This window comes from Equus asinus, chromosome 6 (assembly GCF_041296235.1).
Source record: "Equus asinus isolate D_3611 breed Donkey chromosome 6, EquAss-T2T_v2, whole genome shotgun sequence".
Classification (NCBI taxonomy): Eukaryota; Metazoa; Chordata; class Mammalia; order Perissodactyla; family Equidae; genus Equus; species Equus asinus.
In genome coordinates, this window is record NC_091795.1 from 55,972,979 (window position 1) to 55,986,564 (window position 13,586).

The window sequence follows — 13,586 nt, forward strand, 5'->3', positions numbered from 1 at the left end:
AACACGTCTAAATCAAGTTTGCTCCAGTCAAGGAATACCAACGTGTTGAAAGACAGCTTTGGTTATTTAAAATCCTGCCACATTCACTTGCAACTTGAAGAGAATTCATGCTTTAGTGCACTGGATTTTAAAAGGAGAAGAAGGAAAAAGAAAACAGAACCAAAACCAAAAGCAAACCAAGTTTGCGGCTCAAGTCATTCCTTTGCTATTTGCTGCAGTGAGATTTTCTATTCCGTTTCGCCGGCAAAAGCACGCTTAACAGATCAAATCAAACTGTCCGAAAAAGGCCGTCTGCATCCCTCATGTTTAAAAGAGAAAGATTTTGTTCCCTTTCCTCCAGACATCAAAGAAGGCACTCGGGGAGGAAATATACCATCATTAGGCAGGAGCGAGCGAGCAGACAGACCCCTTCCTCTGCCTTCCCCAACCCCGCCCCCAGGCCCTAGCAGTCGTCCGGGGCGCGAGAGAGGCGCCGGCCACCGCAGCAGCTGCAGCGAGCACGCCCCGGCACCCGCGCCCGCCACCAGGATCTGGGCGGCGGCGGGGCCGGCCCGGGGTCGCGCGCTCTCGGGAGCGCGCTCATGCAGCGGTTTTCTTCTCCCACAATCCAGAGGCTGCGGCGCGGGAGGGGCGGGGAGTCGGCGGAAGGATATGGGCGCGGAGGGAGCAGCGCGCTCCTTTGACGGCAGGCTCGCTGCGCTGGTTGGGCGGCGAGGAGCGGGGTGTGCTGCGGCACTGCGGTTCTGAGGCCGTTACTCTGGCTCCTCCAGAGAGGGCGGAGGAGGCTGGAGCGCGGCGGTGATTTTGTGCCAGGGCCTGCCAGAGGCGCTCTGAAAAGGCTGGCGGGGCTCAGGGAACGGGGGGATTAGGACACCCATGCAAGCCCCCAGCCCCCGGGAGGGGAAGGGGGCTGCAGGCGAGGCTTGAGGGCGGCGGAGGGATGGTGTCTGCCGGGAGGGAAGGGGCGAGCCCTGCCTGTCGGTGGTGAGGGTCTGCGGGCAGGGGAGACTGCGGTCGAAGCGGCTCCATGCCCACTGGTGGGTGGAACGTGTTGAGCAGAACGCGGAGGTCAAGCCTGGCGGCCGCTCGGAACCCTAAACGTGGTATCTAACGTGGTGTTTCATTTAGCCCACGTTGAGGTTAATTCATTAGGGGCAGCTTCTCTGGTCTGGCTCCTCCGGGAGCTGGGCAACCTTGACGGGCTTTTTGTCTTGTTGCTCCAGCCCCCTTTCCCTTCCTCCTCCTCCAGATGCCTTTTCTCTGCCCCTCCTCGCCCGGTACAGACATTTCCAGCGCAGGCTGCCGCTCGTGGCTGCTGTCGAAGCCACTTCTCGGGATTTGGGCTCGTTTGCCTCTGGGGTGTTTTTTGAGAAGGGAGAGTTTCCCCTCGCTCCATGATGGGATTTTCTTCCCGTGCCAAAATGGACTTTTATTGATTTCTACTTACTTTTTCAACGTTTAGTGACCAATTCCCCAGGCGTATTTTTGTGGTAGTTCCTTTTTTCAAATACATTATCTGTAAAATGGAGAACGAGATTTTTACTCCGCTTTTGGAGCAGTTCATGACCAGCCCCTTGGTCACTTGGGTAAGTGGGGTGTTCTTTATTGTATATTTTACTGCATTATTTGAGGCTGCAGAGATGGAGGTGGGCGTTCGTGTCGTGATGATCGTTCTGTTCTAGGTTAAAACGTTTGGACCCCTGGCTGCAGGAAATGGGACCAACCTGGATGAATATGTGGCTTTGGTGGATGGGGTATTCTTGAACCAGGTCATGCTCCAAATGTAAGTGTTCTTTTCTTCTTTTCTAGGTAATTTGTTTTCTTTGGAAAATTGGATACTGTGAATTTAGAGACTGTGTTTGAAGCTCGTAATTTGGTTCTTTGGCCAGAAAAATTCAGGTGGTTTAAGAATTGGATCTTGAAAGGAGTGATAATCTTACATGCTCAGCCCATTTATCACAATCCAGTAATTATACCTGTTAAAATCGTGAGATTTTAATTTTTGTTCTGCAAACAATGTATTGTCACTTATTGTCTTCAGTGCTGAAATCCAAACCACATTGTGTCCTCTTTGATAATTTGGTAAAATGAGAGAGAGAGAATGAGAATAGTTTCCTAAGGGCGGGGGTGGGGTGAGGGGGAAGTCTTTACTATGAGGTTATGCACATTTGATGCAGAAATGTTTCTTATTAACCTTTGCGTCTAAAAATAAATGGCTCAAATTTTGAAACTGGTGAAGTAATAACAGATTTCAAAAGAGAGAATTTCAAACAACAGTTCTGATTGGTGAGTACTGTTAACTGTAGCAAGTAATTTAAATGCGTGTAATAACTGAAGTCTGATTAGATGATTTATTGTGTGAATTATTAGAATAATATTTGGGGGATCATTTTAAGGTATTCTTAGAGCTAGTTTTGAAATGCAAATAACTAAAATCTTGATGGCAACTAAATAATAATTTAGTAGGCAAATCTTTGTTTTTTTTGTTTTTGATATTGGATTTGTGTTAATTAGGAAAGTTTTTGAGATGCGAATTGAATATTGAAATCATATTGGTAGCTGGATCGGTGAAATAACTCCATTTTTATCACTATTAGTATTGTAACATATAGGAATTGCGAGTACATCAGTGTAGGTTATCAAACTCTGAATATTGCAGTTGTGCTCAAAATAATGTATATTTAGCCTTATTTCTCTTGAATAGAATCTGATTATGAGTAGTTTGGCACTTTAAATTTCAAGACACTCTTACCTTTTATATATGTGAGAATTAGTGCATTACTAATAAATGTTACTAAAGAATGTCTTCTATTAGTAGACTAATAACCTAACATATAAAGTATCAATAATGTATTTTATTGGAAATTATTTTTCTGTTTGGATTTTTTTTATGTAAAAAAGGGTAGAAGTCAAATCCATAAATAATTGTTCCAGTGGTAATTTCTTAGTCTGTGTGCTCAAAGAGATTAGTGTGCTGTTTTTCATGCATTTGTTGGTCCTGCAGGGAAGTATTATACTATTATACATTTTCCAAAAGTGTGTTATTTGTGGAGACACCCAAAGAAATATATATGTTATCTAAGTGTGTGTATATATCTTTTTCCTGAAGAAAGGAAAAAAGAATGTAGACATTAATATTTCCAGGGATAGTTAATATATTTTTGGCATCTCTCCCATGGAACTATTTTTTATCTTTGAAATATTCTACTATATCCTAAGCAAAAGGGTAGAATAATTAAATTGACTTCTATTTTAGGCAATGCACATGACAGGAAGGGTAGCCATTACAGCAGATACTCGGAACTTACTCCCCTATGTCTCTTTTTTTGCTGGTTTTTAGACAGAAAATTTTGAATTTGTATGCTGAACCCTAAAAAAAGGTGTGTTCACAAAAATAGGAAAAAACATTACTTTAGTTTTCCACTTTAATGGCTTTTACTTGAATGATTCTTTTTCCAAAAAATATTTAGATTCTTTTGAGTCCTCAATAGTTCACCGAAGTGCTAAAAACAGACACTTTAGCCACTTTCCACTTTGAGTACAGTTTATACTTAAAAAAATATATATGTATATTTTGAAAGTAATGCTGTTCCAAAATAGTGGTTGCCAGGTTGTTTTTTTGGGAGGACTAGCTCCATTCCAAACCTCAAATCTGCTTCTGTTTTCAGTTCCACCTCTCAGTTTCTTTAAAAGTTTTTTCAGTGTCCTAATTCTGTTCTGAATGACCTATATAAATTAAAGGAAAAGAAAATTAAGAAAAAAAGGAAGAAGTATGATTTGGCTTTTTAAAAAATAATTTGCTAAAATAAGATCAACAAAAATTTATTTTAATAAATTGTTTACCTAATGGGGCAACAAAATATTCATTGTTTTAAAATCTGTATTTTGCTACTTTTGAAATCATTAAGATTTCTGTTAAGCACTTTATTCAAATTAATGTTTGATTTAATGTACTTGATTAAGTTGTCAGTTGAAACTGTGCCCAGGGAGTTAACCTAAAAGTTAGCCTTAGTCTAAGTAATTTCTATATTACGTTTGGTTATAGAATTTGTGAGTGAGAACCCTTTGCAAATGAAACTTTATATATTTTTCTTAATGTTTCTTGTGCTTGGAGTTTGTTGAGCTCTTGGATCTGTGGGTTTGTAGTTTTTATCAAGTTTGGAAAATTTTTGACATTATTTCTTCAAATATGTTTATTTTGCCCTCTTTCCACTTTTTGGACATCTGATTACATGTGTATCAGGCTGCTTGATGTTCACTGATGCTCAGTTCAATTTTTTTCAGTCTTTCTTTGTTTCATTTTGGATTATCTTGCCATGTCTCCAAGTTCATTAATCTTTTCTTCTGAAATATTTAATCTGCTGTTCACCCCATCCAGCGTATTTTTCATTTCAGCCATTATACAGTCATGTATCACATATTGATGTTTCAGTCAACAATGGACTGCAAATATAATGGTAGTCCCCTAAGAGTAGTACCATATAGCCTAGGTGTGTAGTAGGTAATAGCTTCTAGGTTTGTGTAAGTACAGTCAGTGATGTTCACATGATGACAATTGCCTAACAACGCATTTCTCAGAATGTATCCCCGTCGTTAAGTGACACATGACTGTAGTTTCATCTCAAGAAATTCAGTCTTTTTTATATCTTCCATGTCTATAGCTTTCATACCTTGTCTTTTCTCTAGCTTCTTGAACATATAGAATACAGTTATAACTGGCTTAATGTCCATGTCCTTTAATTCTGTCTCTGTCATTTCTGGGTTGGTTTTGCTGATTGATTTTTCTCCTCATTATGGATTGTGTTTTCTTGCTTTTGCATGCCTGGTAATTTTTGATTAGATGCCAGACATTTGGAATTTTACCTTGTTGGTGAGTGCTGGATGTTTTTGTATTTCATTAAATATTCTTGAGCTTTGCTCTGGGATGCAGTTAAGTTACTTGGAAACGGTCTGATCTTTTCAGATCTTGCTTTTATTTTAGGGAGTACCACTTTGTTGCACTATTCAGGCAGAACCCTTCTGAGTACTCTGGCTGGTGGGAACAGAAACTATTCCTGGACCTGTGTATGCTCTGGGTGATGTTTTCTCTAATCCATTTTGATGGTTCTTTCACTTCCTTGGGTAGTTTCCTCACATGTCTATACTGATAAGTACTTAGCTGAACACTTGAGGGATACCCTCTGCAAATCTCTGGATCTTTCTGTGCAGCTCTCTCCTCTTAGGTATTCTGCCTTGCACATGACCTTCACCTTGCTGTCTCCAGACTAAGTTGCATCTTCCCAACTCAGGGAGACCACTGTGCTCTGCCTGGGTTTCCCATCCCTGTTCTGTGGGCTAGAAATTCTTTCAAGGCAGTAAGCTGGGGCAGTTGTAGGACTCATCTTGTGTGTTTCCCATCTATCCAGTCTATTATCCTTTGTTGCCTGATGTCCATCGTCTTGAGAAACACTTCATATATTATGTCTTTTTTCTTTTTCCAGTTTCAGGCAGGAGGGTAAATTTGGTTCCTGTTATTCCATCTTGGGCAGAAGTGGAAATCTGTTCATATTCTTATAATTACATTTTTTCCCTGTCAGTGTTGTATTCTTGCTTTCAGGTGTGACATAGAATTTTTTATAGGAGCCTCATGGTGGAAAATTTTTTTTCATCTAAAGTGTTTATTAAGAGTAAGAATATTGATTAATTTAGCGACTCCAGATTTGCCGTTTTTGATCTAGAATCTGAAAGGAGAGAGTTGACTTCTTCATGCCAGTTTACTGTCTCTGCCTTGCAATTTTGGAGTCTGTTCACTGACTTGGGATTCACTATGTTCAGAGATGAATCCCGGATTTCATTGAGTAGCTCCTTGAATCAAAGAATCTCTGTAAGAGCTTGTGACATGCCATCAGTCCTCTTTAACTAATGGGAAGGGGAAGCTATTTAGAGATCTGGAATGATGGGCCAGCTCTTCTGCATGCTGCAGGGCATTTTCCTACTTCAACTGTGTAAAATCTTTTTTCCTCAGTGCTAGTTATCAGACATAGGGCTTGGTGACAGTGAAGTAGAAATAATCATTTTCATGGTTGAGATACCATGCAGTTCTGTAACCAATTTTGAATATTACTTGCTGTAAATTTTTAAGGAATTTATGACATTGTTAATTTCATAATTCAAAGTTTAAAAAGTATGCTATTCGTATTACCTAAGTAGTTGAAAATATGGATATGTTAGGGTTTTAAGTATTGAGAAAATTTGTTAATAGTATCAGAACAATATTTAGAATTATTCTCTATGATTCAACTCCATTAGATAGGTATACAGATCTGTACTTGAAATACTTGGTAAATGTGATATACTTGTTATGACTTTTCTTCTTTTAGAATCTTCAATTTGAAGGGACTTTAGAAGTCATCTACTATGAAAATCATTTTTAATTAAACCCCTGACACGTGGTTATCCAACTTCTGCTTAAGTATTTCCTGAGAGGCAGCTTCATAAAGTGTACATAAAGAAGCTGCCTATCTAATAGAGGAAGTTGACTGAGAAATGTTCCTTATTCTGTCAATGCTTAAGATTCAAAAGTAGATTGTGCTAGCTTAGGACTATAATAACCCTGAAATGACTTATAAAATGTATAGGTTGTCTTACCAAGTATGGCATTGACTCTGAATTTTGGTATGGTCACTGTCAGGTTTTCTCATTGGGCCTCATAGTTTTGTTTAGTTTTGTTTTTGTTGCTTCTAGTTTTGTTTTTATTGCTTCTTTAAAAACTCACTCATGATATAGTCAGAGTTGCTATCTTATTCTGCAGTTTTGTGATTTACCTCCCAAATATTTCTCAGATGTGTCACTGACTCTTGGATTAATGTAGTAGCTCCTTTCTGATTTTCTTACCTTTGGGCTTGCCCCCTTCAAGTTGTCTTCTCATCTGTGATCATATGAAACTTTCTAAAAGACAGATTTTATCTCGTCTCTCCTATCTTTAAAATGGTTCAATAGCTTTATTCTGCCTTGAGAGTAAACACATTGCGTAAGCATCCAGACTCCTTTGAGATCCTGTTCCTGCCTGCTTCTCTAGTTTTATCTTTGCATAATACCATTCCTCAATGCATAGCCTAAAATTGAGCGAACTCATAGTTCCCAAAGACAGGCTATGTTCTTGTATGTTTCCATGCCCTTCTCCACACTCATCCTTCTCTAGAACACTCTTCCACCTCCTCACTATTGCTTTCTTTAACTGACTTCTACTGATCATCATTGCTTCTTTGCCATTCCCTAGCGCATCCTTGGCTTAGTATTCCTTGTGCTTCTATATGACCTATAAATACTTGGTGGTAGCTTTTCTCTCATTGTATTGCAGTTCTTGGTATGCTTGACTCTACCAACTAAGCTATGAATTTCTTGAAGCCAGGGACTATATCTTTCATCTCTCTATTCATAGCATAGTGCTTGACACGCATTGGGTTCTTGATACACTTCTGTTGTATGAATGCGTCGTAGAGAGGCTGTGTGGTGAAGTAAAATGAATTTAGGGTTTGAGTCAGACAGACTTGGGTTCAGTTCTCACTGTGCTACTTATTAGCATGTGACCTTAAACAATTTACTTAACATCTCCAGATCTCAGTTCCTATGTCCATAAGATGGGAGATAATATTTCCTTCCTGGAGTAGACATAATCTCTACTAAGGCAAGGATAGTATCTATTTTCTGTTTTGTTGACCACTTTATCCCCAGTGCTGGTTGCTGTCATTATTTTTGTCCTGTGCTATACTATACCTACCTATTTATGTTTCCTCAAACAAGTCAGGATTGTTCACAGCTTAGTTTTATGTGATCTCTGTTGCTGTCACCTCTGTATAGCTGTATGATCTTTAGCACGTTACTTCTCAATTTCCTCATTTGTAAACAGGATAAAAAGAGAATCACAGGGTTATTATGAGAATCAAATAGGATAATTTATGCACAATGCTTAGCATATAGCAAGTGTTCAATAAATATTAGCTGTTGACATCTTTACTGTTTTATTTCTGTTATTATGATAATCATTTCCCCCTAGACTGGCCTTCCCCCTCTTTTTTGCCAAGCAAATTCCTACTCATCCTTTAACACCCTGTGAAGTCCCTTGGCAGAGTTAATTGCTCTCTCTCCTATGATCCTTTATCTACCTTACCAAATTGTTAAAGTGATGCAACTACTAGGTAATTAGTATTTAGAGGCTAGAGACTTTGTGTTATGTATTACTAGCACCTGCATAGATTTGGTGTGTTGTAAGTTTTCAGTAAATGTCAAAGGAATGAATGAAGACATTTTATAATTTTATTAATTTTCAAAATTTTGAGCACGCTCTCTAGTTTTAGTATTGTAGAATTCAGTTTGCTTTACTTTTTTAGTTTGTCTTCTCTTTCTCCTTTTGTTCTCTGTCTCTCCCCTTATTTGTTTTAATTACCTTTATTGGATATTTTCCCCACCTGTGTTATGTTTTGCTTGCGATGAGGTGGTAAAAACAACAAATCATAGTCCATGGTTTTGTGTGGTATTAGAATATCCAGTGCCTTCAGTTTCGTTTCCAGTAACTTTCCTGATGATGTCCATCTTACTGAGGTTTTTGTCCACAGCCTTACGTTGGCATGATGTCTTCAAGAGCAGTCCATAGTGATTGTCTGATTCTCAGTATGATTCATATCTAATTAAGCTATAGAACCTAGAGAACAGATGAACTAGTTGCTACATATAGGAGTATTTTCAAATTTTTTAAACGAAATTTCTCTCTGTAGTATGTGTTAATTATGGGAAATTAGTCCTCACAGGATAGATAGAAAGGAAGACCAGTTCTTAACTATACTCTTTCAGAAGAACACCAGTTGACCTTCTTTCAGGATTTATGAAACAGATTGGTACCACTCTAAGAATAAAGTTTCAATATTTTAAAATAATATTTGAGATTTTAATTTATATTAAGAGGTGTCTGTCTATTTTTTCTTTTGTTTCCCTTTCCCGGTCAGACATGGGAGTTGAAAATATGCTGCTCAGACCAATGTCATAGAGAGTACTGCCTATGTTTTCTTCTAGAAGTCTCATGGTTTCGGGTCTTACATTCAAGTCTTTAATCCATTTTGAGTTGATTTTTGAGCATGTTGTAAGGGAATGGTCTACTTTCATTCTTTTGCATGTGGCTGTCCAGTTTTCCCAACACCATTTATTGAAGAGACTCTCCTTTCTCCATCATATGCTCTTGGCTCCCTTGTCGAATATTAGCTGTCCATAAACGTGTGGGTTTACTTCTGGGCTCTCAATTTTGTTCCATTGATCTGTGTGTCTGTTTTTGTGCCAGTACCATGCTGTTTTGGTTACTATGGCTTTGTAGTATAATTTGAAATCGGGGAGTGTGATACCTCCAGCTTTGTTCTTTTTTCTCAGGAATCCTTTGGCTATTCGGGGTCTTTTGTTGTTCCATATAAATTTTAGGATTCTTTGTTCTATTTCTGTAAAAAATGTGGTTGGAACTTTGATAGGGATTGCGTTGAATCTATAGATTGCTTTAGGAAGTATGGACATTTTAACAATGTTAATTCTTCCAACCCAAGAGCACGGAATATCTTTCCATTTCTTTGTGTCTTCTTCGATTTCTTTCAACAATGTTTTATAGTTTTCAGTGTACAGATATTTCACCTCTTTCGTTAATTTTATTCCTAGGTATTTTATTCTTTTTGTTGCAATTGTAAATGGGATTGTGTTCTTAATTTCTCTTTCTGCTACTTCGTTGTTAGTGTATAGAAACGCAACCAATTTTTGTACATTGATTTTGTATCCCGCAACTTGACTGTAATCCTTTATTATTTCTAAAAGTTTTTTAGTGGACTCTTTAGGGTTTTCTAGATATAAAATCATGTCGTCTGCAAAGAGTGATAGTTTCACTTCTTTTCCAATGTGGATCAACATCATTAGCTATCAGGGAAATGCAAATCAAAACTACAATGAGGTATCACCTCACTCTGGTCAGAATGGCTATAATTAACAAGACAGGAAACAACAAATGTTGGAGAGGGTGTGGAGAGAAGGGAACCCTTGTTCACTGCTGATGGCAGTGCAAACTGGTGCAGCCACTATGGAAAGAAGTTTGGAGTATCCTCAGAAAATTAAGGATAGATCTACCATATGATCCAGCTATTCCACTGCTGGGTATTTATCCAAAGAACTTGAAAACACAAAAGCATAAAGATACTTGTACCCCTATGTTCATTGCGGCATTGTACACAATAGCCAAGACTTGGAAGCAACCTAGGAGCCAATCAAGGGACGAATGGATAAAGATGTGGTATTTATACACGATGGACTACTACTCGGCCATAAGAAATGACGAAATCTGGCCATTTGTGACAACATGGATGGACCTTGAGGGTATTATGCTGAGTGAAATAAGTCAGAGGGAGAAAGTCAAATACCATATGGTCTCACTCATAAGTAGAAGATAAAAACGACAAAAAAAAAAAAGCACATAGCATTGGAGATTGGACTGGTGGTTACCATTGGGGAAGGGGGGAGGGGGGAGGGCAAAAGGGGTGATTAGGGTCATATGTGAGGGGAGGCACTATAATTAGTGTTTGGGTGGTGAACATGATGTAATGTATACAGAATTTGAAATGTGTACATCCGAAAAAAATAAAAATTAAAAAAAAAGGTGTCTGTCTAGTATTCAAATTCGTCATTAGTAAACTAGCAACTTTTAGAGAGTCAATATGGTATAGTGGAAAAAACATGGACTTGAGCATTTTAAGTTTAAATCCTGGATCAGCCAGTTAATATGTTGCTTAACCAGTATTGAAATTAGGAAATAACCTTAATATTCTCTTTATTCCTGGTTTTATTCCTATATTAACTCTCTTTTGCTAGATCATTAATAAAACTAGGTTAATGGAATTCATCAACTTTATTCTGAGTGAGAGGAGGCCTTCCCCTAACATTGGTGAGACCTAGGGCAAGCATTCATTTACCACAATAGGCCTAAGTATTTAAAGGTTATAAACCAGGATAACAAATTGTTAAATATATTCTGGTCTTTTATCTTGATAAAAATACCTTGATAATGACTTAAAAGGAAAGATTCAAGTTTAGAATTTGTGGAATTTAGAATTCATGAACTCATAGTTTCATGTCAGAATGTGGCGGGGCCCAAACTCCTCCCCCCATCCCTAGCTCTGTGTGGCACCACAAAGAAGTCTCACTGCATGACTGTGGACATCCTGTGTGCATGCTCGCGGTCCAAGCTCTTGTACTCTCTCCTCCAAATAATGTCTCCGTGGCCCAAGAGGGTATACATCTAGAGCATAGTCCATCCTCAGGACAGACCTGAGAAAGAGGCCTGCACAGGCCGTGAAATTGGTTTAGAGGTGTTTGGGCAAGAAATTCCAGAGTTCCAGGTAACTGCTGTGTCATCTAGAAGAGGGAGTGTGTAGATACAACTTCTTGTTTCCATGAAATCCTTGCCCAGGGTGAGGGACATGGCCTGAGGAGGGCCAGAGTGGGACTCAGGGCAGAGACCTCTTTTGCCAGGATCTAAATACAGTATTCAGTGAGAGGGATGAAAGGAGGGTTTATTCCAAGTTCAGTTCATTGAGTGAATAGTTTCTGAGTGCTTATTATATGTTAGGTGCTATGGATATGATGCTAAATAAGGTATGGTCTTTGCCCACTAGTAAGGGGAATGATTTGTAAACAAATTGCAATGTGATATATGTGTTATTTATGGAATTATGTTCTTGATATAATGTTGGCACAAAGAGAGAAATGATTATTTACTGGAGGAAAGGCTTCTTGGATGAGGGGACATTTGAATCGGGATGTGGAAGTTAAGAGCAATTGGGTGACTAGGAGTCATAAACAGTGGGAGTAGGAGGAAGGACATTTTAAGCAAAGAAAATAGCATGAAAAGAAGAGGCGTGAAGATGTGAATAAAAGTGGTGGAATCAGGGAACTGTAAGGTATTTTGTATGGCCAAAGCAGAGATTATATGCTTCTTGCACATGGGAAATGAGTGCGAAGAGAGGGCAGTTGGAGACTGTCCTTAGATATCATGTTAAGAAGATTCGGTTTTTTCCTGAAGAGACGTGCATTAGTCGGAGTCTCTGGAGAAACAAACACCAAGATGTGTGTATATTTAGAGAGAGAGAGATTTTAATCAATTTTAAGCAATTGGCTCATTCAGATTCTGGAGGCTTGGGTGGTCCAAAATCTAATGGGGTAGACTGGCAGGCTGGAGATTCAGGGAAGACTTGCATTGAGTTTAAAGGCAGTTTGCTAATGGGAGGTCAGTCTTTGTACCATTAAGGCCCTCAAAGATTGGATAAGGCTCACCCACATTATGGAGGGTAATCTGCTTTACTCACAATCTGTTGATTTAAATGTTCATCTTATCCAAAAAACACTTCACAGAACATCTAGATAATGTTTGACTAAATATGTGGACACTATGGTCTAGCCAAGTTGACGCATAAAATTAATGATCACAACTAGTGATTCTTAAACTGGATAAGCATATGTTATTGGGGTTCTGTGAGTACTTTAGGAATTTCAATTTCTGTGTTTTCATTTTGGTAATTTAAGTTATTTTTCAAGAGATAATAACGATATTCTTTTGCAGTGATAATTCACAATTGAAAGATTTTTTTTCATAGACTAAGACTTGTTTCTTAAGCCTTTTTCAAAAAACTAGGTCCATGGATTCTTAGGATGTCTGTGGACAGATCCTCAATAATTTTCTTTCTTTAAAAGATGTCACTACCTTACTCCAGCTTGAAAAACAGTAATATAGGCTATAGAAATCATAGCAGGAATTGAAACAGACAGTATTTGCCTTTTAAAAGGATAGATGTTGGTGCTGAAGAAGGCCAGAGCGGAGTTAGAAACTGCGTTGATATGGCAGAGATAACCCGGAAGTGATGGGACTTGATTACCCATTTGACATGAACAATGAGAGAGGGATGGGTCTAGGATAATTACCAAAGTTTTTCCTTGGCTGAAGAGTGGATGGTAGTTCACTTACTAAGTAAGGCATTACAGAAGGATGAAAAGTTGAGCGGAGGGAAAGTGTAGAAAATAAGTTCTGGGTTTATTTTGGAATGTCTGGTGAATAGTGAGAAACATCTTCTGGGCAGGTAGATACTGTAGGTGCTCAGGAGAAAGGTCTAGAATAGAGATAGAGTTATGGAAGTTAGCTTTTAAGTTTGTAACAGAAACTAAGGGAATGGGTGTCCGGAAGAAAAAAATGCAAAAGAGGGTGGGTCAGTGACAGATCCTAGGAAACAGCAACATTAAAAGTTTGAGGAAAGTGGAAAAATTTCACAGGGCTGCTGGGAAGAAGTCACAAAGGGAGTCAGTTAAGGATGAGATTACAAGTATTGTCATGCAGGAGTGATGGTTTATTTGAGATTTGGAAACCACACATTTGTAGTGGAGCAATCAGCATGGTTGAATAACTTACCCAGTTATGCTTAGCTGCTCAGAAACTGACAAAAAGATCTGTAGCGTTTAGTTAGAATTGGGAATTGCTGTGTAGATGTGGGGTAGAATATTCTCAGGTGAATAGTTGAAGTGAATAGAGTGTGAGCATT

General features: G+C 38.7%; 1 protein-coding gene across 16 annotated transcripts in view; it reads left to right on the forward strand.

Annotated features, from left to right (window-relative positions):
* Positions 1-338: 338 nt before the first annotated feature.
* CCDC88A (coiled-coil domain containing 88A) overlaps positions 339-13,586 on the forward strand; it is a 123,488-nt gene continuing 110,240 nt past the window's right edge. For all 16 annotated transcript variants that reach the window (XM_070512084.1, XM_070512085.1, XM_014843014.3 and 13 more), the window contains exons 1-2: positions 339-1,586; positions 1,683-1,783. In XM_070512084.1, coding sequence (XP_070368185.1) covers positions 1,524-1,586; positions 1,683-1,783 — 164 coding nt within the window. In that variant the 5' untranslated portion in view covers positions 339-1,523. The remainder of the gene's footprint in view (positions 1,587-1,682; positions 1,784-13,586) is intronic.